At 38.0% G+C, this 27725-nt stretch overlaps 1 protein-coding gene across 2 annotated transcripts in view; it reads right to left on the bottom strand.

The window, feature by feature from the left end:
* The window catches only part of KIF13B (kinesin family member 13B), a 201206-nt gene that overhangs the window by 26909 nt on the left and 146572 nt on the right, over positions 1-27725 (bottom strand). For both annotated transcript variants that reach the window (XM_064585325.1, XM_045880084.3), the window contains exons 33-37: positions 24479-24631; positions 23601-23678; positions 21392-21445; positions 9375-9486; positions 2242-2375 (exon numbers count right to left, since the gene is read on the bottom strand). In XM_064585325.1, the coding sequence (XP_064441395.1) occupies positions 2242-2375; positions 9375-9486; positions 21392-21445; positions 23601-23678; positions 24479-24631 (531 nt within the window). The remainder of the gene's footprint in view (positions 1-2241; positions 2376-9374; positions 9487-21391; positions 21446-23600; positions 23679-24478; positions 24632-27725) is intronic.

The following is a 27725-nucleotide window of genomic DNA, read 5'->3' as shown; positions in this document are numbered from 1 at the left end:
GAAACCAACAGTAATGTTCTGGACTGGTAAAATGTGAATGCTTAATTGATTTACAAGTAGAAAAGCTTAATGGGCATTTAGCTCCATGAGGCCAGAGCTCAGGGGCAAAGTCTGGGCTAGAGATTGAAATATGAACATTGTCAATGCAGAAATAGTTAAAGCCATGGAACTGAATGAGATGACCCATGGAGAGAAGGCCCAGGATGGAGCTCTGGGGCACCTGAATGTTAGCAGCCTGATGGAATAAACAGTCCCAGAAAAGGCAACTGAGAAAGACTGAGCGGTCAGCAGGAGAGAAACCATGCAAATGTCACCACACTGAAGCCTAGAGATGGAAGTGTATCAGGTATGATGTCAAGTCAGAAGAGGACCCTGGAATGGGTGCAGGCAAGATGCAGCTCCCTGGTGACCTTCAGGGAAGGCCCTTTGGTGGAGTAGGGGTTACAAACCAATTGGACCATTTAGCTCCACCACTGGGCATCTTCATTAAGACCAGCTTTGTATTTATATTTTTATTTATTCATGAAATATGAACTATCTGGGGCCACTTTCTTCAATATCTTTGCTTATCTATGCTCAAAAGAAGTAAACCAAATGGACAAATATTGCACAAAAGATCTTCAAAATATCACAAGATCGCCTTTCTTAAACTGGACATTACAAAATGCAGTTATCTGCCATCACTACATTTCTTTCTAACACATGATTATTCCTCTCATATCCAGAAGAACCAGTCATCTACCAGCAAAACAGTAAAAACAATTTATTGTAGCAGGTGATCTGACTTGCCATATCAAAAACTCAAAGTAGTTTTTAAAAACTAACTCTAACTATAGCAGTCTGATTCAGTAACTTCTAATGCCATGCCAATTTCCTTTAACTTCTAGAACTCTGTCTTCACCAAATAGCGACTGAAAAAGGGTGGTTATCCAACTATACGTTTTGATAAAATCACCTTGGGTGCTTATAAACACAGGTTGTAAAGGCACCCCCAGATGGGGTCTGGGTTAGGAGGTCAGGCTGTTATTGTTTTTAAAGTTACCTTCTTAAAAAGCCACCATGGAAATTCTGACAGAGAGTCCATGCGTCGTACATTACAAAATAATGACGTGTAAGTTTAGGACAGAATAACATATGCCAACAGCAAATCCTTGGGAAAAATCATTTTTGCCTAAGCCCCAACCAAGTATTAGACTTGCTATTTCTTGTAGCTCTCGTGGTCCTAGATTCTTTGGTAACTGCCAAGTACCCTTTATGTGCTTAGTCAAATTTAGTTCAAACATCCAAAATCGTGATCTTTATTTTTCTCATTCAGTATGTGTCCATGTCTGCTTAAGTACATGTTTATACAATGCTAGATTTAAAATATTATATATCTGTAGAGCAGCCTTACAAAACTAATACCACCACCCTTGAATATGCATTCATAAACTCAGAAAATTCTTTTAAATAGTTAAGGTCTCGGACAAGGACTCACCTGCATTTCTGCAACTTGAATGTTTTCAATGAATGTGGATAAGCTGATGTCAAAAGACCTATTTCAACAACTGAACTTGCACTGTATGTGTTTTTTAAGGAGTATAAATAAATCCTCATTTATCATTTTCTGCTGAATTCACACCTACATAAGGCTGGAAATTACATTTCCAAGAGGCTTCCCATTCACCATTGCATAAGAGCAGTTTCCTGATTATGTGGAAAACCCTTTAAGATTTTCTCTAAAAACTTATTTGAAGGCTGGGCAGAGAGTTTCATGAAAAGGGGGAAATAAGACAAGTGATCACGTTTAATATTTTAAATGAAGGAACAGGTAAACCACAGCAGAGGAAAAAGAGGTGGAGAGGGAAGGACAGTGATGATATAAAATTGTTTGAAATAAGAAACGAAATCAAGAATTAAAAATAGAATTACATTTTCTGTTTGGCAATACACAAACAACGCTAAGTGCACTTCATAAATTTTACTATTGTTGCTCTAAGTAATATTACCATAAATCACATTAGCAGTGTACTCGGCATTTTTTAAAAGCAAAAAGGATTGAGACCGTCAATAAGTTTCAACAGCTCTGTTACCTCTGAAGAGGGTGGAGGAGAAATGATCACAAGCTTTCAGTGGACCTAAAAGCCCAGGTCCAAGGCCCCCCACCCCTGCTACCCCTCTCCCTCCAGTGTCATTGCAACACAGAGCATCATTCCGCCAGGAATGAGAAACTGTTCACTGTTGCTTTCCTGATGCTCTTACCTGATGTGCGAGGGGAGAAGGCTGTTTGCCCCTTTTCTCATCACGGACAGGGAAAAGAGACTTCAAGAGCTTTGGCATTTGTGGCACAAAGGATTTTACTGGATTCAAGTAGGAGGCCGCGAGGCTACTAAGTCCTGTCAACAATATTGAAAGGAAAAGAGATCAAATGGAAACAACAATGTAGACATTTTCTCTCCCATAAATTTGCCAAATTTCATTTGTAGTGAATCTAATAATATAAATCCTTTTTTTTTTAAAGATTTTTAAAAATTTATTTATTTGACAGAGAGATAGCACAAGTAGGCAGAGCGGCAGGCAGAGGGAAAGGGAGAAGCAGGCTCTCCGTCGAGCAGGGAGCCCAATGTGGGGCTCGATCCCAGGACCCTGGGATCATGACCTGAGCTGAAGGCAGCCGCCCAACCGAATGAGCCACCCAGGCACCCCTAATAATATAAATTCTTAAAAAGTACCCTTAAAAAATGTTAGAAAAACATAGTATTATCATAGCTACCCTCAAACACAATGTTGTTTCCTTTTTCTAATTAAATAACAGCAATTAGGGTATTTCTAAAACATTCTAATATCCAATGTTCCTATTAGTATCAGAAGGGTAATCCAACCCCAGTCCTCGTCACTAATTGGTTCACATACTAACTTCTGCCCTAGAATAAGATGGGGTTTTTCATTTTTAAATCACATAGCTGATGACACACATGTATAGCTCTCTATCTAGACTTTAACCTCTTTGAAGTCAGGACTATGTCTTCTACAACTTTAGTTTTTCATATCTACTTATTGAATAATGATGAAATGGACCTTTTAGAAAAAGGGTGATGTCTGGGTTGCTTTCACAAGAAAGGGATTGATGCCCTGAACCAACCTGCTCTAAATTACCAAAGGCTGGGATCAGACATGCAGACAATGCCTACGATAGAAGATTTCTTTCCTATTAGTGAATAAAACTAAATTTCTAGGGAAATGTAATCTAAAACTCATAAATGATAAAACACTGTATCCACATAACACTTTAAAAAGAACAAGCAAGTCAACCTGAGAATTTGTGTGTGGTACTGTCTGAACAGAAACACACAACCACCTGCATGCCTCTACCCCACACTGACCCCTGAAATGACTCCAAGTTCATTGGTAATACAGTTGGTACATGGACCCATACAGTTCCAAGGCTTGTATATTTTACATAAAGTAGTACAATAGTAACTCTAAGTAGACTGTGAAAAGGTAAGGATTTTTATAATCATGAGAGCAATCATTAAAAACATAAAGCAAAGAGATAACTCTAAATGCCAAGAGATATGTTAAAACTGAGTTCAAAAAAGTCAATTAATTTATAAGGCAAAAGTAGGAAAGAGAAAAACAAAACAAACAAACAGAAATAAGTTTGAGATGAATAAAGAGCCAGAAGAACATAATCATCAAAATGTTGGGGGAAAAAAAAGGACAATCTAGAGTTCTATATACAATTAATTAATTCTACACTAAGAATGACCCCTAATTAAATAAAGATCTAGCCAATAATCTATCAAAGGCTGCATATATCATAAAGAGAGACAATCAAAAAAAGAGAGCATCAGACATGATGTGTCTTCTGAGGTAAATACACAAAACTACACTTTCATTTATTCTACCTCCCATCCCTCCCTCAAACTAGCCTGAATCTGTTCAAGACCGTGGAGCTAATCACCAATTCACAGGAAATATGGTAGACAGAGAACCATGTTTAAAAAACCTCATGGGGATATAACCAGCAAAAGTAAGAACATACAGAGTCTACCATACAAAGACAGTCTCTTCAACATATACAATGCATGGGGGATATAGATAGAGAGGAACATATACATTAAACAACTCAAGACACATACCAACTCATCACAATATATGAACCTTACAGTTGGATTTTCACTCAAAATAACTAAAAAATATTTTTGATCCAACTGGAGAAATATAAATACTGACTAGATGTTTGATGATATCTAGCACTTATTTTTAAATTTTCTTAAGAGCAAAATGTTATTTGGGGGTATTGCTTTAGAGATACATGTACAAATACAGATGAAATGATATCTGGGATTTGCTTCAAATTAATCATAAGAGGGTGTACAGAAGCAGCAGGAGCAAAGATAAATCAGACTGGTGATGAACTGATCATTCTGAAGGGAGGCGGTACTTGAGGGCACATTATGTTACTCTTTATACTCTTGTATGTTTGATATATACCATAAATACCATAGTAAAAGAATTCTTCCAATGTGAAAGCAAAATAAAAACTTAAACATATAAAAGAAAGGGTCTGTCACTAACAGACGACTGCTAAATGACTGATGATGAATATAATTCACAAAAAAGAAACTAAACTCAGAAGAACAAAGTGAGATGCAAGAAGCAACAATGAGCAAAACAAAGTGGTAAATATGTAAATCAAGTAAGCATTAATTACAAATTTTTTAAATTAAATTATATTTTTTTATTATTATTATTTTTTGAGTAGGCTCTATGCCCAGTGTGGAGCCCAACTTGGGATTGGAACTCACAACCCTAAGATCAAGACCTGAGCTGAAATCAAGAGTCAGACGCTTAACCAAATGAGCCACCCAGGCACCACTATTACAAACTTTTTTAAAGATTTTATTTATTTATTTATTTGAGAGAGAGAGAGAGGAAGAGTGAGAGGGAGAGAGAATCTGAAGCAGACTTCACACTAAGCACAGAGCCCTATGCAGGCTCGATCCCATGACCACAAGATCATGACCTGAGCCAAAACCAAGAGTCAGACGCTTAACTGACTGAACCACCCAGGCACCCCACAAATTTTTTTTTAAAACAACAAATTTGGGGCACCTGGGTGGCTTAGTTGGCTAAGCCTCCAACTTGTGATCTTGGCTCATGATCTCCGGGTCGTGAGATGGAGCCCCATGTTGGGCTCAACACCCAGCTTAAGACTCTCTCTCCCTCTTCCCCTCCCCCCCCCACTGGCATGCATACATGCATGCTCTCTCTCTCTCTCAAAAAAAAAAAAAATTACAGAACTTTAAAACAAGGTGGCACTCTATGACCCAGTAATTTCACTCCTAGGTACGTAACTCAAGAGAAATGTTCACAAAATGACTTGTATAAGAACAAACTTTATTCATAGTAACCAAAAACTAGAAACAAACTAAATGTCCACAAACAAAAGAACTAATTAAAAATTATGATAAACTCAACTGTGTAAGTGAAGTTTTTCTCAACAATAAAAAATAAATTACTGAAAGATGCAATGGTATGGAGATGTAAACAGAAATGATAAATAAAAGAAGCCAAACATAAAGAGAGTATATACTGTATGATTCCATTTGTATGAAATTGTACAACAGGCAATACTAATCTGAAAGGATAGAAATCAGAACATTGGCTGATTGTGGACAGTAACTGGAGTCATATAAATCTTGTATATCTTGACTGGGATATAAGTTACACGGGTAAATACAATGGTCAAAACTCGTTAACTATGACCCATCGTCAAGGAAAAAAGCAGTCAAGAGAAATAGACCATGACATGGCCCAGATGCTGGATTTAGCAGATAAAGACTTTAAAGCAGCTTTTATACACAGGTCCAAGGAAGTAAAGAAGAATCTGATCTTAACAAATGTACAGGTAGAGAATATCAGCAGAGAAATTAAAACTTTAAAAGCAGCAGCAAGTAGAAATTCTAGAACTTTTTGAAAAGAAGAATAACTGAAATAAAATATTCTCTGGATGTGCTTAACAGAAGGTTGAAAATGGCAGGAGAAATTATGTAACCAGAAGAAACAAAATAAGATAAAAAGATGAAAAATAAAAATTTTAAAAAATCAGAGCTTCTGTGACCTGTAGGGTAATATTAAGCAATCTAACATGTGTGTAATTTGATTCTCAGAAGAGGAGAAAGAGAGGAATGGCCAGGGGGAATAATTTAATGAAATAATAACTGAACATTTCCTAAATTTGTTGAAAACTTAACTTACAGATCCAAGAACATCAATGAAATGCAAGCAAGGTAAGTGCAAAGAAAACTATACCTAAGAATATCATAGTCCAACAAAAATAGAGAAAGCTATGAAAGCAAACCAAGTAACAGAGTAAACAGATACATATTACATGCAGGGAAAGGAGACACAAATGATGACTGATTCTCAGCATAAAAGGAATCTAAAAGATAACATAAGACCTTTGAAATGCTGCTAGTGGAAAAATCCTTCTAAAAAAAGTGAAATAAAGATAATCCCAAAAGGGGAAAGCACTCTTTTCTAAGACAACTGCACAATAACTAATGCTACAGAATATTCTTTGGGCTAAAGAAAAATGATATCAGATAAATATAAGACTTCAGGGAGAACTGGCTAGTGCCAGAAAAAATTAATATGAAGAAAAATATAAAAGATTATCTATAGTCTCTTAATTTCCTTAAAAGATAGTTTGCTGTTTAAAGCAAAAAGAGTGGGGCGCTGGGTGGCTCAGTCAGTTAAGCATCTGCCTTCGGGTCAGGTCATGATCTCAGGGACCTGGGATCGAGCCCCGCATCAGGCTCCCTGCTCGGCCAGGAGCCTGCTTCTCCCTCTCCCTCTGCCCACCTCCCCCCTGCCAGCTTGTGATCTCTCTCTTTCTCTCTGTGTCAAATAAATAAATAAAATCTTTAAAAAAATAATAGTAATAAAGCAAAAAAGAGTAACTTTGTAAAAAGTGTTCATAATGTCTGTAAAAGATACAACAAAAATAGTACAAAATAAGAGGGGATTGGGAACAGGCAAAAAGAATTAAACAAGGTTCTAATATTTGTACAGTGGGAAGTGATATATTATTAATTCTAAGTAGACTATGATAAATTAAGAATCCATACTACAGTCCTTGAGCAAAGACTTTAATAAACAAACAAATACAGAAATACCAAGAAGCTAGAAATGGAAATAAAATTAACTACTAAAAAATATTTTTCAATTAACCCAAAAGAAAGCAAAAAAGAAGTTACAGTGGAGAAAAAATAGAAAGGCCAAAGAGAAACCAACAGCAATTCAAAGACATAACAATAACAATATTAGATGTAAAAGAACTAAACATGCCAATTAAAAGACAAAAATTATCAGGCTAGATTAAAAAAAAAAAGTTACACCTAACTATATGCTGTCTACAAGACAATCACTTTTAATTTAAAGAACAGGGCGCCTGGGTGGCTCAGACGGTTAAGCGTCTGCCTTCAGCTCAGGTCATGATCTCAGGGTCCTGGGATCGAGGTCTGCATCGGGCTCCCTGCTCCTTGGGAGCCTGCTTCTCCCTCTGCCTCTCTCTCTCTCTCATGAATAAATAAATAAAATCTTTAAAAAATAATAATAATAATAATAATTTAAAGAACAAATACAGGCCAAAATTTAAAAGACTAAGAAAAAGATACACCATTCACACAATAAGCAAAAGACAGTTGGTGTGGCTATATTAATCAGGTAAGACAGATTTCAAAGTAAGAGAATTCCAGAAATACAAAGGGACAGTCATAATGATAGAAATATTGCTTTATCGGGAAAAAATAACATCCTAAATATGTATATACTTAACAGAGTTCCTAAAAGAATGATGCAAAAACAGATCTGATAAAGGGAAAAACAGGTAATTTTCATGATCAGATCTGGAGAGTTAATGTCCTCTGTCTCAGTGATTGATAGAACAAATAGAAAAAAAAAATCAGTGTAACAGAATATTTAAAGAACAGATTTGAACAAGGTTATCAACCACCTTGACCTAATTGACATATACAGAACACTATGCCCCCAAACAGAATAGGTTCTTTTCAAGCATGCATAGAATGTTTACCAAGATAGAACACAGGTTCAAAAACATTCCAAAAGACTGAAATATTAAAGAGTCTTTCAGATCATGATAAAATTAAATAAGCAATCAATTAATAAAAAGAAGTTCCCCGCCCACCCCAGACATATGAAAACGAATTAACATGCTATTCCAATAACCCATGTCAAAGAATAAATCAGAGGGAAATTAGAAAATATTTTGAATAGAATGAAAATGAAAGCACCACATTCCAAAATTTGTGAAATGCAGAAAGAAACAGAGATCAATGAAACAGAAAATAAACAATAAAGAAAGACCAGATTTGGTTCTGGGAGAAGACTGAGAACACTAAAACATGTCTCAAAAGTAGTCAAGAAAACCAGAAAGAAAACAAAAATTATCAAGAATAAAAAGAAGGGGCGCCTGGGTGGTCATGATCATGACCTCAGGTCATGATCCCAGGGTCCTGGGATGGAGTCCCACGTCAGGCTCCCTGCTCAGCGAGGAGTCTGCTTCTCCCTCTCCCTCTGCCTTTCTCCCTGGCTTGTGTTGTCTCTCTTTAAAATAAATAAATAAAATCTTTAAAAAAACTTTTTTTTCCTTAAAAAAAATAAATAAATAAATAAAAAGAAGGAACATCACAACGGATCCTACAAACACTAAAAGGGCAATAGGGCACATTATAACATTTATTGAAATAAATGTTAAAATTTAGATGAAACAGAAAATTCCCTGAAAAACATAATTTATGAAAACTGACTCATAAGGAAACATAAAAAGTTTTTAAAAACCCTGTATTAAAGAAATTAAAGTCATAATTTAAAAGTTTCCCAAAGAGAAAATTCCAGGCCCAGATAGTGTCACGGGTGAATCCTGTCAAGCATTTAAGGAAGAAGCAATACTAAGTATATAAAATCTTCCAGAAAAAAAGATGGTAAGGAAATATTTCCCAAGTCATTTCATGAGGCCAATATAATCATGATACCAAAATCTAACACATTATTATGAGAAAAGGAAAGTAGATATTCATCACAGTACATATACACAAAAATCCTTTACGAAATATTAGCAAACAGACTCAAGCACATATAAAGGATAACACATCATGATCAGGTGGTATTTATCAGAAGGATGCAATATAAATTCAACATTCAAAAATCAGTGTAACTCAACATGTTCATGTTAAGACAAAAAAGGGAAAAAATCAGATGACATTAACTAGTAGTCAATAGTACGTTGTAGGAAATCCTGACTTAAACTATTTCTGAAAGGTGCTCAAATTTCATGACAGTGATTGACAAATGAAAATATAACTTACCTGGGTCAGGAGAATGGTTATTTGGGGGACAGTCAGGGAGGGATGGGGCAACTGGAGCTATTCCTCTGGAAACTGCAGTTTGCGATACATCCTGTTGACTCTCCCACCGGCCCTGTTAAGGACAAAAACAGCAGTTTTTATTCAACTGAATCAGTTAACAGAAAAACCTAAAATTATTTAAGAAAAACCTGTCATACATTACTAAAGCTTTATTCCCTTTACAAGACATGGCAGATTTGACTGTTTAAATATCTTTCTTCTTATACTTTTCATCTTCCTAGTGTTAATTTCCCAAATACTAATAATACCTCACATTTGGATATTCCCTCCAGTTCACAATCTGAAGTCTCCTCAGTTCTGTCCTAACATTCTTTTCTATACATCATGTTGCTTCCCATGAACTATGGCTATATGAAGACATCCCTTTTGAAATCGTTCCTTACGTTCTGCCTCGTAGGCTATTTCTGCTCTTCTGCCTCAAGATATTCTCTCGCTTCAGATTCTCAACTGAAACCGAGGAACAACCCCCACACTGTGAGCTGTCTCTTCTCCCTTCTCCAGGGTGTATCTTTCTATCCATTCAAATACCAGTAGTTCATGAAAGTAAAAATTCTAGAACAGTGTATTACCAAGGCTCTTGTTTTCCAGATATTAAATGGAAGTTCCAGTTAAGCACAAATCAAGTAATCACAAGTTCCTAATAATGGAAGTCTCTGGATTAACAAGTTTTATTGTACTCTCAACTTATTTTATAAATTCCCGTTGAAGAGATTTCATTGCATTATACAAGAACAACGCCAGCTGGGTGATGGATTAATTAACCAATCCAGAATGGGTGGTGAGCCACAAAAATGGTGATATCATCAATGCACTCTTAACATTAGTCCCATCTGGTAAAGAAATAAACTCCAACCAAATGTTACAAGTACAAAACCCAGTAATGGAGATGAGATTGCCAGTCTTCTAAAAGCTTTAAGTTCCCCTTTGATCCTTTAATAATCACTCTGACTTCTTTTTCATCAGAGTTAAATAATAGTATTTTATATCAGTTTAAGCTGGTATTCCCCAGATGAGTGACCCTAACGACATTTGAGTTTTCCTTAGTAATCGCCTGCAAAGTGAGTTTTCACTGCTCTTCAAGATGGATGGAGGTGAAAAGGTCCCTACGGTTTCAGATATATATTGGAAACCTATCTGCTTTTAGCAGCAACCTAAGTACTGATCATAAAATCAATAAACCTTAAGTGATCTGGCTCCTGTTTACCTCCGAGAATGCCACTTTTCCCTACGAACCCTCTCAGCACTTGATATTTAAAAAAAAAAAAAAAAAATGGTATGATGTCTTAGCATTAGGAAACCAGGAAACAAAACAGGCATGAAGAGATGATTAGGGAAACCATGAACTCTGAAAGACTTCACTGTAGGAGCATTTGTGTTACTATGAATCACACACTGATTTACATACTTTAATGTTTCATTAATGTCTTTTGCATTTAAATTTAATTGTCTGTTTGGGAAGCCGCAGCTTTGTGTACTCTGGGACATCACAATCAGGTAGCTGAACACTAAGGTCAATACTCTGGCGCTTCTCCGAGGAAGAAAAGCCTCATGCTTTGTTTACAGTGTTAAGCTCACGCAAGGTTGTTTTGAAGACAACTTACTTAATTTGAGAATACATTTATTTTTCTATTTTCGATTTTTCGTTCTTGTTTGGCAGCTGACACAGTGGCACTCTGTCCCTTAGGGAAACTAAGTAGCTGATTTGGAGTCAGCACCTCAGCCATTTGGTGTATAATGGTCCAGTGACAGACAATGTAGGTGTCATCTCTTCCCCAAGGCACACTCGGGGCTCCACTAGCTTTCCGGGTAATATTTCCCAGCTGGTACTCCTACACACAGTGTTACTAACCAATCAGAATGGAAGCAGTAACTTTTACTGTCTCATATATGCAAATATCTCAAGTGAGAACATGTGAAAGGATGCACACAGTATACACATACCACCTTAGCCAGACCACTAGCCCTGTCAGATGATGAAAAATGGAAACTCATTTCACTTCATCCATCCTACCTTAACCGTCATCTTAACCTTGAGGAATTTCACATGCTAACTGTTCCCAACCAAAGACAGGGACACAGAGTGTCTCAAATTGAGCTGGGAAAGAACAGACTCTGCTTCAGAGGGAACAACAAATTTGGATGATAAACTGGGTACAACGCTCCCTCCTCTTCCTTCTGACACCCACAGATCTCCGGGGAAATAGTTCACTGAAATCATTCACTTACTCTTTTTCTCCTGTAGTGCACGTCCATTCTCTTGCCAAAAATGAAACCTGTGGTTCAGTGTCTAACTACACACACTGCCCCTCAGGGACAAGGCAATTAGTGTTTTTCCAATAAATTTTACATCCCTGGCTGTTCCAGAGTTATTTTCCCTTTACTGAAATGTTGGGGGTGCGGGGGAGGGAAGGACGCACCCCAGTTAAAGGTACTTCAGAGGGAGAGGAACTCAGGACAATGAATAAAAAGGACCTGGCCAAACACTGGACCCTTCTGCTCTCTTATGAGCTCAGTTCTCAAAGTGAAAAGATTATGATATGTATACAAATAGGCCTGGAATCTGAAAAGATAGATCTGTGATTTGTTTCTAACATTCTGCATGTCTACCAACTTCAGAATCAGCCAAGATGAGCAGATACAAGAGAGAAAACTCTGGCTTTGTTTTAGAGCCTTAAACTAGCTTCGTACTTATTAGGGATTATTTGTGCTAACAGGCTGAATTCCAAGAAATAAAACCCTATTTGAGATAGCAATTACTTGTAGCTGGCATCGTATGTAAAGACAAAATGGAACAGGGAAAACACGGGAGGCTCTCAGCTGACTTGAGAACATGCTTTGGTCTTCCTCGTGCACCTACAGGTCTTCTTTTACTGCTCTTCCCAGACACAAATACTTTGGATTTTCCAAATTAAAAAAAAAAAAAAAATTTAAAAATTAAAAAAAAAAAAGAGGTCTGCTTTTGATCAGGAAAGTGACAAAGAGGTAAAGAAAGAGAAGTGCCAGTAACATTTCAGGTCCAAAGGTGGCTTCTAATGCAACTAAAGAAGAAGTGACTCATATTTGGCTTCAGCCTTTACCTGTGCCACACTAAATAATTGCAGTTTTCAGGAAGGTGCAAAGCACAAAAATCAATTTTGTTAACTGAATATTCATTTAAGCTTTTGGATACTTTTAACTGCATCAGAAACTCCAATCAGAAGATAAACACAATATCGTACTAACTTATTAAAAAGTGTAATTCCATCTAAAATGGTTTTAGAAATAACAATATTTTTAACTTGACAGTGTTCCTTGCATTGCAAAAGGTCTCAATGCACAACCAATTTTTAGATGGATAAGCAAACAATCTGCTGAGGATTAATTCCGCCGCTAAGTCCATCTTGGTAGACTGGTCATAAAAAGCTTGCTAAGTTTTCATTATATCTATTAAAAAATTGCCTTACAATGATGAAGAAATATCCACTAACAGTAAATAGCAACATCACTGCAATATTATATTATATATACATGTATATATATATTTTTTAAATTTCTCAGGGCTTATCAAGATAAGTATACTCTTAATCCTCTTTATTTTACCCATCCCCCCACCCTCCTTCCCTCTGGCAATCACCAGTTTGTTCTCTGTATTTAAGAGTCTGGGTTTTTTGGTCACTTTTCCTTTGTTTGTTTCTTAAATTCCACATATGAGCAAAATCACATGGTATCTGTCTTTCTCTGACTTAGTTTACTTAGCATTATAACCTCTAGGTCCATCCATGTTGTTGCAATGGCAAGATTTCACTATTTTTTATAGCTGAGTAATATTCCATCATATGTATGTGATTGTGTGTATGTGTGTGTTATACACAAACCCCACCTCTTCTTTATCCATTCATCTATTGATGCCACTTGGGTTGCTTCCATATCTGGGCTATTGTAAATAATGTAATAAACATAGGGGTGCATATATCTTTTCGAATTAGTGTTTTTGTTTTCTTTGGGTAAATACCCAGTAGTAGAATTATTGGATCATATGGTAATTCTGTTTTTAAGATTCTGAGGAACCTCCATATTGTTTTCCACAGTCACTACACCAATTTCCATTCCTACAACAGTGCATGAGGGTTCCTTTTTCTTCATATCCTCAACAACACTTGATATTTCTTGTCTTTTTGATTTTAGCCATTCTGACAGGTGTAAAGTGTTATCCCATTGTGGTTTTATTTTGCATTCCCCTGATGATTAGTGATGTTGCGCATCTTTTCATGTGTCTGTTGGCCATTTGTATGTCTTCTTTGGATAATTGTCTATTCAGGTTCTCTGCCTGTTTTTATTTATTTTTTCCCCATATTCACACTCTGAATGTTTATTATTCAGACATAAAAAAATAAAATTGCCAACCCACATTGTTATTAAATAATAGAGATGCGTTATTTTAAAACCGCCATCGTCTTTAATATATGGGTGTATTATTTAAAAAAATAAGAGGAGCACACACATATAGTCAATTGCTTAGAGACAGTTACTTCCTTTCAAAAATGGGGAGGAAAAGCTTTTTTTTTTTTTTAAATTTTATTATGTTATGTTAATCACCATACATTACATCATTAGTTTTTGATGTAGTGTAGCATGATTCAATGTTTGTGTATAACACCCAGTGCTCCATTCAGTATATGTGCCCTCTTTAATACCCATCACCAGGCTAACCCATCCCCCCACCCCCTCCCCTCTAGAACCCTCAGTTTGTTTCTCAGAGTCCATAGTCTCTCATGGTTCGTCTCCCCCTCTGATTTCCCCCCCTTAATTTTTCCCTTCCTACTATCTTCTTTTTTTAACATATAATGTATTATTTGTTTCAGAGGTATAGGTCTGTGATTCAACAGTCTTACACAATTCACAGCGCTCACTATATCTCTTGCCTGTTTTTAATCAGATTATTTGTGTTTTTTTGGTGTTGAGTTGTATAAGTTCTTTATATATTTTGAGTATTCACCCCTTAATGGATATTTGATTTGCAAATATCTTCTCTCACTTGGGGGTACCTGAGTGGCTCAGTTGGTTAAGATTCCAACTCTTGGTTTCAGCTCAGGTCATGATCTCAGGGTCATGAGATCAAGCTCCACATCAGCCTTCATGCTCAGTGTGGAGTCTGCTTAAGATTCTCTCTCTCCTTTTCCCTCTGCCCCTCCCCTCCTGCTTGCATTCTCTATCTCTAAAATAAATAAATAAAATCTTAAAAAAAAAATCTTCTCCCATTTGGTAAGCTGCCTTTCTGTTTTTTTGATGGTTTGCTTCACTATGCAAAAGCTTTGTATTTTGGTGTAGTCCCAATAGATTAGGGATATATCTTTAATTGAAAAGCCTATCAAGAATGCCCTTTTTTAATACTGATTCAAAGGGATACATGTACCCCAATGTTTATAGCAGCTATCAACAATAGCCAAATTATGGGAAAAGCCCAAATATCCATCAACTGATGAATGGATAAAGAAGATATGGTGTGTGTGTGTGTGTGTGTGTGTACACACACAGAATGGAATATCACTCAGCCATCAAAAAAAAAAAAATGAAATCTTGCCATTTGCAACGACACAGATGGAACCAGAGAGCATTATGCTAAGTGAAATAAATCAGAGAAAGACAAGTACCATATGATTTCACTCATATGTGGAATTTAAGAAACAAAACAGATGAACATAGAGGGGGAAAAAAGAGAAAGGCAAACCATAAAACAGACTCTTTACCACAGAAAACAAACTGAGGGTTGCTGGAGGGGAGATGGCGGGGGATGGGCTAAAAGGGCGATGGGGATTAAGGAGGGCACTTGTGATGAGCACTGGGTGTTGAATATAAGTGAAGAATCACTATATGGCACACCTGAAACTATTATTACATTGTATGTTAACTAACTGGAATTTAAATAAAAACTTGAGAGGGGGAAAAAATGATTTCTTTTAGGCCCTAAGGTGAATTTAAAAGTTGGGAGTAGTTCATCAAATTCAATTTATCTTTTTAAGATTAATTGGTCCATCAATTCAATCTTGGTGGAGCTCAGTAAAGCAATTCCAATTCTAATATGTAGTGAGCATAAGGGTGTGTAAAATCTGGCTGGGCAAATTCCAAGTGTCATAAGCCAAATGAGGAGGCTGTTTTTAGTAGTTCACCACTTCCTCTCACCTCAAGAGCCCTAATCCTATCAAACTCCATCCCTGCCTCCCTCCCACAGCTTTTAGTGTGGCCATGATACAACTGAAAATTAGGAGAGAAAGGGAGACGTGAACCTCTTCTGCGGCCTCTCCTGGCTTCTGAGCATTGTTTCAACGAACCTGAATGTTCCCATCTTACACAAGGGAAGACAGCACATCAAATTCTGTGGCTTATAATTCTGCTTTCATAATCAAGATCAGAGGGATAGACACATACATTAATGGACACAGAACCTCTAGAAATAGGCCCACACAAGTTTGCAAGGTAGATGTAACTAATATTCAATTATTCCAAAACACATTTTTCTAGCATTTTAAGCATCATCAACTCTAGGTTAAAATTATATTTCTGACTCTCTTGTGCATGAAATACTTTCAGGCAAAGAAACCAAGATGGTGCTGCTGAGAAGAGTTCTGTGATGTCAAAGGAATGCCCAAAGCACTTTTGCCATTTTACTCCTCTTTCCCTGTCCCATGCTTGAGAAAAGGACATCCTGCAAGTTCCCAAATATTTATTTGTATTATCTGCTTAATATGAATTAACTGCAACTCCTCATATTCCAGAGCCTTCTAAATTCACTAAGATGCCTTAGTTCCTGGGCTCTTTTGACAGATACTTTTTTACAGTCTTAGAAAAAGCAGCATGTGAAAGGAATCCTATATACTGACTACCAAAGTTATTTTTACAAAAGAATAAGAGCCAAAAAATTAGTACAGTGCCGAATTTAGTCATCTTATAAAAACTACATTTAAAAATTCATTCTTATTCTCAAGGTAAAAACAAGCATGATACAAGTTTTAGGTAGTAGGACAGTACTTACATCCCACTCATTAGGAAAACCTAATGGATTAATTACCTGTCCTTGGATCTCTGAAAACTGAAGAATGCAGGAAGTCCCCCAAAGAAAAGTCTGAGATTTTTCAAAACAATTTTCTTTATGATTTTGTGTACAAATTATTACAGATAAAGCAACTGGAGACCTTCTCAAACCACTACACATAAGGGAACAAAAACTTCTAGCTACTTAAGAGAGTAGGGAATAAAATTTTTCAATTCGAATATATTTCTTTTGAAAAGGTGTTGAATTTTGACAAATGTTTTTTTTCTGCTCCTATTGAGATTTTCATACATACATGTTTTTAATTCTAATTAAAAAAAAATAGGTAATTGGTTCCTATGATCCAAAAACCAAGTAATATAAAAAGGCATAGTGAGAAATCTACCTCTACCCCCACCTGTTCAGTTCCCCACATATTTCCACCCTCTCCCCAGGCAGATAAGTAATGGTATTAGCTTCTTATATATGCTTCTAGGGTTTCTTATGTTTATGTAAGTAAATCTATAAACAGTCACACATACTTCTCTCCTGTCCACCTCCTTTTGTAATATAAATGGCAGCATACTATTCTGCACTTCATTATTTATCTATGTATGTATGTATGTATGTATGTATGTATGTATGTATGTATTTAAAGTAGGCTCCATGCCCAATGTGGAGCCCAACACAGGGCTTGAACTCACAACCCTGAGAGCAAGACCTGAGCTGAGAACAAGTCAGACACTGGCGCCCCTCTGCCTTTTTTTTTTTTTTTAAGATTTATTTATTTTTTAGGGGGGTGGGGGAGGGGCAGAGGGAGAGACTCTTCAAGCAGACTCCCTGCTGAGAGGGGAGCCCAACTCGGGGCTCAGTCCCGTGACCCACGCGATCATGCCCTGAGCTAAAACCAAGTGTTGGATGCTCAACCAACCAAGCCACCCGGGCGCCCCTCTGCACTTCATTTTTAATCATCAAGTATATCCTGGTAATTTTTCCATATTGGTATCTAGCAGGGTTCCTAATCATTTTTACAGCTGCATAGTATCCCATTTATTTATTTGTGTGTATGTGGGGGGGAGGGTGTGGCATGTGCCCAGATTAAGTGTATTTAACCAGACCAAACCAATGGACATTTAGTTTGTTTCCAAGTCTTCCACCATTATAAACAATGTTTCAGTGGACACTCTTGTACATATGTCATTTCACATGTATATAAGCACTGCTGCTGTCTCAAGGGGTTTAATAGGAATTTGATAATTTGTAGGTCAATTAGCTTAAGCACTACCCAGTTGAGGAATTCTTTTATGGGTAGTATTAAAAACACATTTTGAATACAAGGCAATGCTATATTTGAAAGTGTTTTTCTTTGATTCATTTAAAGGCCACAGGGAGCAGGGGAATGTTTTTTTTCTCCCTAGTAAGAAAATGTAATTTTAAGAATATATATTTTTCCTAAAAATCTTTTAAGATGCTCTGCTTTAGATGATAAAACTATTGAGGGAAGCCCTCCTCTGAAAATGGGGGAGCTACTCTGTACTCCCTTCTGAAGTAAGTCTGGAATCAAATCCTCTTTCCTTCATATTCTTTTCACTTTGTTTTCTAGCATTACAGTTACAATCCTCTATCGCCGGAATTTCCTTACTCATTAAACAGGCCCATCCCATAAAAATGTTAGAACAGGTTTCCTCTACCTTTCTGCTTACTGAATAGCCAAAGGTCTCTAATTATGATATGTGGACATTCATTTAACCTAACGAGAAGTCAAGGGATGCCCATAGTGATGAGATGTTGCTAAAGGCCAGCTACACCTCGTAACATTTCAGGGCCCATGGACACCAGGAGTTCAAAAGGAGATAAAAATAATAGCTTCACAGCTGAATTGGGAGCAAAGTTAGTAATGGCAGGCTGGCACCTTCTGTTTTCCCTGACAATACTTCCAGAGGATTGGGAACTAATATGGTCGGGGAGGGGCAAGCAAGGCCAAGTTTTGAGGAAGACTGTGAACTGCTGCAATGGGGGGGGGGGGGGGTATTTAACTTGTTTGCAGTGTATGACAATTCAAAATATACCCCGAAATAGAGTGGAGGGATCCATATCCTTGTTGCTGTGATGGCACCATGATATCAGTAAAACCTGAGAAGGTGAAAATCAGACTTTCCTCATCTTCACTAGGGTACTCCAAGAAATTAAGATGACTAAAAAAGGGAAGGTCCTGGTAGGTAACAAAAATATGTAATGTTACATTTACTCATTTAAAATGACATGTCCTGCTAAGTTGTCCCCAACCCTCCACAGAAATTGCCCTGTGAAAGGTCTCCAAGAAACTCTTTACTGTCACATCTGAAACAGTCTTTTGGTCCTCATCTTACAGTCTCTGAGGAAACTGTAAAGAGTCCTTCTTAAAACTGAAAAAGCCAGGCACCTGGGTGGCCCAGTTGGTTGAGCATCCGACTCTTGATGTCGGCTCAGGCCATGATCTCAGGGAGGAGTCTGCTTGGGCTTCTCTCTCTGCCTCTGCCCCTCTCCCTGCCCATGTGCACATGAGCTCTCTCTCTAAAATAATAAATAAAATCTTTGGGGAAAAAACCAAACAGCTTAAAAAGTCCTTTCTGGCCCAGTTTCCAAGCCACTCTCTGCTGAGTCTTCTGGCCAGCTTCTCCTCCGGCACATGCCCGTGAGTATTATTATGCCGACTAGCTCTGACTTTAGATCTAATCCCTCACTCCATTTCAAATATGCCCCCAGCTCCCCAATCTGTCTTCAGCCCAGGCTTCCAGATCCTTCAACTGGCACAGATATCTCATGTCAAAATAGAACTAAATCGTTTTCTTCCCCAAACCTGCCCCTCCTACAGTTCATCTCTGTATTCTGTCATCCAGAAGGGTACATGTCACCCTCATCTCCTTCTTCACCCAACCTTCCTGTCCATGGAGTTCTAGAGAGTCTATCTCCTTAATACACCTGATTTGCTCTCCCTCTCCCTCCCACTGCTGAATCTCCTCCCCACCTGATCTCTCCAACCTCGAATTACATCTTTTTTCACACTTTTGCTTTGATAACTGTCTATATTTGTACTGTATACATTATTCTCATGTGATTTTATGGGCCACAGCCAGGAACCCAAGTCGAATTTAGGTGGACTGTTAAAAAACACTTTCCAATTCAACTTTAACATGTCCTTCAGGGGCTACCTGCCTCCTCCACTACTGCTTGGTACATAATGTTAGAACTTCGACAATCAGGCCCCTTTTCCCTGGGTTCTACCCCCATGTACCCCTCTTCTTTAGTCACAGTGCATGCAGTGTCATGAACATAGCAAGGTTGTTCATCTCTCCATGCTTCTATTCACAATGCTGCTTTTACTCCTTCCCCGCCTCGGAGGGAACTCATCAGTCTTTCGGCTTAGGGGGATTATCACCTCTCTGCAGCCTCTCCTGGAATAATGCCTTTAAAAGCGTCCACCCCCTCCTTTGGTCTCCTACTCTATCATATTTCTAGCATAGCACCTATGTTCCTTTATTCCATTTATTTGTTGTAAATGAAGCACAGTAATTTTCTTCCAAGTGATACTATTATTTTCTCTATTTAAACATAAGGAGATTGGGGGTAGATAGAAAATTTTGGCCACTTCTTTAGAGGAATTTATAATATAATTGAGAATTTGGATTAGATGTAGTTCCAAAAAAACCCACAAAAAGTCGTATTTTTTTCTATTTTCCTTATAATATTTCATTTATTTACACTGAAAACTAATGACACAATCAATTGCCCAAAAACTCTGCTTTGTCCTGGTAATCGAAACCTGTGCTGTGCTCATCAAGAACGGATCAAACCTATCATCAGATCAGTATGAAGGAGTAGTACTTAGCACACTTTCAGAGACATGGTAGGGTGATCAGTAAATTAATGAGCTGGAGAGCAATTTATATGTCTATAAACACTGATATATATACATATGGCTCATTTTTAAGATCTAGGTTACTAGGAGTTTGCCTGAAATAATGGGATATATATAGACATACATTTTTATGTATTTGAGGTAAACTCCTAGTAACCTAGATCTTAAGAATAAATCTAATTATTCATCAACTAATTGTTCTTTTACTTAAATTTTTATAAGGAAAATTTCAAACATACAAAAACAGAGTAGAGAGTAACTAACAATAGTAGAAAGGGTAGTATAACAAATCCCATGTGGCTATAACCATTACCGTTAAATAGCCAATCTTCTTTTATCTATACCCCCATCGTCCCCCGAGATTATTTTGAAACAAATCCCTGATATCAGGCCATTTTATAAGACACTGTTCACTTTTACCCTCCTCAAGGGTTAAGATATCAACACAGAGCATTTTGCCCCAGTTAACAGTACCAACACCTAACCAGGTCTCTCCAAAAAATGTCAGGCACAAAACTGTGATATAGGACATCCAGTTACAACAATTTCGAGTATGATCCTTTTAAGTAAATGATAAAGAATTTATGCTTAAACCACTGCTAAATTGGGGAACACTACATTAACAATAAATTCCAGCTAACAGAAGTTCTGTTCCCTTATTTTAATTTCTTCTAGCAAATAATACTAACTTCCAGATAAAATCTTCCTATTCCTCACACATTTGCAATCATTATATCAATATTTTACTATTAAAAATCTGATTTAAAGTTCCTTTTTTGACGCAAACAGGAAGAATATTTTATACAGAAATATGAACTCAAGCAATAAAATTGGTTTTTAACACTTAAAAAGTAGAGTAACAAGGTCTAATAAACCTTAATTTAACTGGCAGATAAAAAGAAATGAACTGTAAACACTTTCCAATAAATTTCACATAGCCTAGAAGAGTAGGAGAAATTCTAGCATGCAAAATGAACATGTGATATTTGAGAAGAGTAAAGTTGAATGGGAAATTGGTCTAAGACTGACAGAAAAATATTTATAAACACCTACCTTATTGCTGCCTAGACTGTAGGTTGGAATAAGATCTTGTCGGCTGCCAGACAACTGAAGAAGAAATAAAAAGGGGATTAGTCCTTTAGGTGTGAAAGTATAGAAATCTACGGTCCTGGAAATACAAGAACTTGAAAACCAAATCAACGTAATGTTAGTCAGATGGTAGCAGAGGTGTTGTCAAGACATTTGTAAATTAGGCTAGTGTGTACTTTGAGACATTATTAGGCACAATTTTTTTTAAAGATTTCTTTATTTTGAAAGAGAGAGAGAGAGCGCGTGCGTGTGTGAGCCGGGGGGAGGGGCAGAGGGAGAGAATCCTCAAGCAGACTGCACTGAGTGCAGAGCACCACGCAGGGCTCAATCCCAGGACCCTCAAATCATGATCTGAGCTGAAATCAAGGGTTGGCCGCTTAAACAACTGAGCCACCCAGGTGCCCCTCACAACTTTTTTTGTAACTAAATTGAACTTTGAGGTAGGAGGTTTACATAAGATCAGATACCCAGTTTATACTGAGGCAATAACTGGGTTGGGTAAGGGATACTTCATCTGTTTATCCCCTCTATTTAAAGGATACCAGGTTACTAATTATTTTACCATGTTCTGATCTTACAGCTTCCTTCTCTGGGTATTCGTAGCAGACATATAGACACAAACTATCTTAAACCATAGGACTTTTTTTTTTTTTAAGATTTTATTTATTTGTCAGAGAGAGAGAGAGCGTGCACAAGCAGGGGAGTGGCAGGCAGAGGGAGAAGCAGGCTCCCTGCTGAGCAAGGAGCCTTATGTGGGACTCGATCCCAGGACTCCGGGATCATGACCTGAGCCGAAGGCAGATGCTTACCCAACTGAGCCATCTAGGCATCTGTAAACCAGATTCTAAATACCAAATCTCTGCAAGTATCTCTGCATTTTAATGTTTTCTGAAGAAATGAGATTTTAAGTTGAAATAAAGTGATATTTCTTGGGACTCCTGGGTAGCTCAGTTGGTTAAGCGTCTGCCTTTGGCTCAGGTCATGATCCCAGGGTCCTGGGATGGAGCCCCACATCAGGCTCCCTGCTCAGTGGAGAGCCTGCCTCTCCCTCTGCCGCTCCCTATGCTTGTGCTCTCTCTCTCTCTGACAAAAAAATAAATAAAATCTTTAGGAAAAAAAAAGAAAGAAAGAAAGAAAGTGGTATTTCTTGGGGCGCCTGGGTGGCTCAGTTGGTTAAGCAACTGCCTTCCGCTCAGGTCATGATCCTGGAGTCCTGGGATCGAGTCCCGCATCGGGCTCCCTGCTCGGCGGGGAGTCTGCTTCTCCCTCTGACCCTCCTCCCTCTCATGCTCTCTGTCTCTCATTCTCTCTGTCTCAAATAAATAAATAAAATCTTTAAAAAAAAAAAAAAAGTGGTATTTCTTAATATCTGAGAATGTTCCCAATCTTTCAGTCTGAAATCATTAGTGATGTCATTCAGTCACTCAGGGGCCACGTGTGCCCTCCCGTTTGATACTCTCCCTACCTCTCACTTTCGTCTCTCAAACACTAAGGCTAAGGGTCAGCTGCTCTTCATTACAATGCTTGTACTGTGGTTTTTCTTGGTGTAAAGTTAGACAAAGGTAATATTTCTCATATCCACATCTTTGTCAAAAGTAAGGAAAGGAGACATAAATCATAGGGCCACAATCATATTTTTTTGTGAAGAATTATTTGTAGGCTTAATATGCACATAAATTATACCTATGTTTTTAAAAACAACAAACTTAAGACACTGTTATGAAACACACCTAACTTATTATACTCATTTATACTATCCTGGATGGCCTTTAAGCAATTCAGTTTGTAAACCAAGTCCAGACTTCTCAATTTAAAAGTAATTGAGTTAGGCCCAGAAAATTCAAATGGCTTGTCCGAGGCACTCGGCTACTTTTGCTTTAGTTCAACACTCACTCACTGAATACCCAGTCACTGAGCTAGGCACTACTCACAAAAATGAGCGAGAAACATTAGAGACTAACTTAAATGGACACTTTCCCTATCGTACTGGTGAGGACAGGGACAGAGGTGTGCACAGATGCTACGGGTAGAGAACAGGGGCACCTAAATCAGTTCGGAGAAGGGAATGGTATCTGAGGTGAGAGTTGAAGGAGACAAAAGAATTATCCAAGGAAAGAGGAGCAGGGAAGGAGAGCTCAGGCAGAGCACAGAACACAGGAGTCCATGTACTCACTCTGTTCACGTTGGGAGAGCTAATGCTCCTCCTACTCAGCTTCCCCTTTCCTGTCAACTGTTCCTTCACTGTAACTTCCTGTCAGTCAGAAAACGTGCAGAGGAAAAATACAGATCAGAGACCCACCGCCAAAGCAATACCACATACAGCAGTCTTTGAGCTACCATCTCTACATACACATTCCTGGTTCTTTAAATCATGGCTGTTCCTTCACACCATGGAATGACCTAATTCTAATCACTGTGGAATAGTCAAAGTTAACTGTATAGCGGAGAGGTTACCTAGATCATTCTCTTCTTTATCTACTGATGGCCGCCTTGAAGCTGGTCAGAAGTTAGTCCCAGGAGAAAGATCGTCAAAATTAGATCCTTCACTTTTATTTTTCATATGAGTCTTTGGTTAAAACCCAAAAAAGTCTCAATATTGCTACGTAAAATGAGGTTTAGGGTTCCACTAAGGATTAGGTTTACTGCTGGCATCTCTATTACCCTGTCTAGAGATCTACTCTAAGGCTGTGGCAGGTATGTCCAGCTAAGCCAGAAAGGGCCCATTCTGCCACATTCCTACATATTTCTTCAGCAACATTATTGTCCGTTATCAGAGAATTTTTAAAATAATTCTTCAGCCAGCAAGACTGAAATATCTTCTCCCATTACCTCAAGGCAACCAGATAGATAGCATTTAGCATCTTGGTAAAACTAACTTCCCTAGTGGAGCTTTTGTATATTCGCAGACTTAACTGACAAGTTTAATCTAAATTAATATGCGCCACTTAAACAGAGGCTTCAAAAGTTTAGATGTACCAACACTGCGGATTGCAGAGAGGCGAAGAGAATCAGGCTGGGTCAGCACCACTGCTACCAGCTCTGCTGGCTAACCTGGCGGAGACGATCTAAAGTGAGAAGGTTCTCCACAGCCAGCACACTTCTGAGGTATTTTTCAATATAAGCCTCTGAGTCAGCAGAAGCCGTGTCTTCAACATTAGCCGCCATTCTTGCTAATGTTTCTCGTTCCTCTACTCCCTGGGCATCCTGGAGAACAGAAAGTTGTGTATTAAAATTAAGTACTCTGTAGAAGAAAACATAAAAGCTTCTTGATCTATACAAATACACACACACAGAGCACTGAACTAGCAAATGGGATGTATTCCAAAATTAATGCCAGCTTTTGGAACTCAAAATGCATTTTCCCACAGAAATCATGCTATAAATCATGGTTAGATTAGCTTGCAAGGTTGAACACAGTGCCCCTGAAACACAGCACATTCTCAATAAAACGGTCCTCTGCTACATTCGTACTGCAAACGAAAACGTTACTGGTTAGAAAGGATCTGGTGGAAACAGCTAGAAATATAACCACCACTACAATACTTCAGAAATACATCACTGAGGCAAGAGACAGAAATGAGAAGCTGGGGTCCAAACAATACTAGTATGAGGCAGACACAGGAGAGTAAAAATGAAAAGTAGGGCTTTCAACGCTTTCACTCAGCAGCCGACCACGGACCACACATTCAACATGTGGCAGCTTCTAAAACTGGTCTCGATCCTCAAATCTGGAGTTACAGAGGCCAAAGGCAGTGTAGCACCCCCCAAGAAGAAAAGTATCTAGGTAAATTCTGGCTCACTGTGCTTTCCCACAGAGCCCACCCCTGCCCCTCTGACGTGGGTGGCCCATGCATATAAATGGGATGCTCGTGAGTCAGGGAGGGCCGTTGTTTGTGCATTTAATCATGTCAAGCTAGCTTAGCTCATAACAAATTACTCTTCTCAGAGAAAATCTGATACTTTATTTACTTGTGAATTTGTTCTAATAATGTCAAAAACTACAAAATATATAGCCATATGCCACTGCATCTTAAGATGCCATCAACTTTAAGAAAAAAAAAACACATTATTTTATATACCACTAAGGAGACAAGAAAAAACTCTGCCAATTAATTTTAAGATATCAAATATAAGATACATTCTAACATCAAAAGTATTTTTAAATAAAAATTTAAATGAGCTTTAGAACAGATAAAATATGGAAGGATGCGGAAGGTGGCTTACGTTCACAAAACCTCTACTTCCTACAGTGACTCATTTGAGCCTTTTAATAATCCTGAAAAGAAGCAATCATCCTCATTTTATAGATGAGGAAAGAGGAAGGCCACATAATTGGCAAAAAAGGCAAGATTAGAACTTAGAAGGAACCTAAGTTCCTAATGATTCTGAGATTCATTCAAGAACTTCATTTCTTTGTATAGCTAAGTGATATTCCACACTATGGATATACCACAATCTCCTTATCTATCCACCCACTGATGGATGTTTGGGTTGTTTGCAGTTTTAGGTTACTCTGGATTAAGTCGCTATGAGTGTTCTTATACATATCTCTATGGACACACACAGTCACTTCTCTTGGGTAAGCACCCAAAGGTGGAATGACTGGGTCTTGGGGTAGAAAGGGGAACTATCTCCTGCTCTCTGGCCTATCATCAGTTCTTTCTGCCACCAAGCTCTCAGGGCTATTGTAACAAGAAACACAAAGAACTTTTTAAGGATTTTTCATGATAAACCTAGCTCCTCAAGGAATCTTTTTATTTTGTTTTTAAATAAAAAATAAACTAAGTGCAGTCCTTTCATTATAAGTTTTAAGTCTCGCTGTGCCTTTTTCTTTATCATCAAGATTTGATAATGTGGGGGAAAAAAACACTTGCCGACTTAGATGTGTGGCTAATTAAAGAGGTAGCCAAATCACACGAGGCTATACACTTATCTCTCAGCTGATCCCCCCCCCTCAACATTTCCTCCATTTGAAAATCATATCACCCAGAGAATAAAAGCACTTTTAAAGAGGATAAAGAATCTAAAATCAGGAAGGGATGAGACAGGAGGGGAAGGAAGTTGAGAGAAATGGAAAAATGGAAGGGAGTTCACTACAGCGGTCACTGTTTCTCAACTGCATTCAAACCATTTATAGAGTTAAGATATGAAACAGCCAGAAAACATTCAGAACACATAAAACATTCAGACACAGAGAATTAATAGTAAGTCTCTAGCTGAGCATCTGAGTCGACAAAGAGTAATCTACTACAGACCCAAGATTTTGCTGCTAGTCTGCAACAGACTTAGTTTTTAAATGTTCAGCAGGCTCCAAATTAAATAGTTAAACAGCTAATAGGTACTGTGGAAGTCTAACACTTTGAAGATCCAGTACAAGATTTCTTGCAGTACAAGAAATCTAAAACAAAGCCCAAGTACTGTGTAATCTGTTCAGCCTTCCAAAAACTGATCTCTGTATTAAAATATATTTGTCCACCTACTGCTCAAACACTCAACAGAATCAACAGCATCCAGCCCTCAAAAATGAAGAGTATGATGTAGATGTGGACGGCGTGGTTAGCAGGGAGTGTTCGCTCCCAGCACATGTCCCCGCTTCTCCACTCGTGCAAAGTACAAACTGCATCTCCTCAACCACTCCTCGATTTCAGAGAGTGAGTATGACAGAAGGAATTGCTCTTCTCTCTCTTTTCCATGGTCCTTTTCTTAGAACCCTCCCTTCCCCTACCCCTGTAAGGAAGGCCTTCATTACCAGCTGTGCCACAGACCAGGTGAATAAATCTGGGATTAAATATTAGGAAGCATTTTATAAACTGTATCATGCAGCAAGCTTCATGCTTTAAAATACCCGTCAGGGGGTATTTTAAACTCCATGTGTTTGATTCCAATGACTTTCTCAGTTCAGAAAGAGAAATAAGGAGAAGAAAATAACAACAGGAACTATAATGGCAATTACAATTGACTTTTTAGTGTGTGCACAACGACTTGTATACAGCATCTCATTTAATCCTTTTTTTTTTAATTAAAGATTTTTATTTATTTATTTATTTATTTGAGACAGAGAGAATGAGAGAGAGAGCACATGAGGGGGGGGAGGGTCAGAGGGAGAAGCAGGCTCCCTGCCGAGCAGAGAGCCCGATGCAGGACTCGATCCAGGGACTCCAGGATCATGACCTGAGCCAAAGGCAGTCGCTTAACCAACTGAGCCACCCAGGCGCCCCCCCCTTTTTTTTTTAAGATTTTATTTATTTATTTGACAGAGAGAGACACAGTGAGAGCAGGAACACAGCAGGGGGAGTGG

This window comes from Mirounga angustirostris, unplaced genomic scaffold, assembly GCF_029215605.1.
Source record: "Mirounga angustirostris isolate CCGP_5_RB_7025 unplaced genomic scaffold, mMirAng1.0.hap1 SCAF_2, whole genome shotgun sequence".
NCBI classification, from domain to species: domain Eukaryota; kingdom Metazoa; phylum Chordata; class Mammalia; order Carnivora; family Phocidae; genus Mirounga; species Mirounga angustirostris.
Note: the sequence above shows the minus strand (reverse complement) of the source record. Positions and strands in the feature narration are given on the sequence as shown.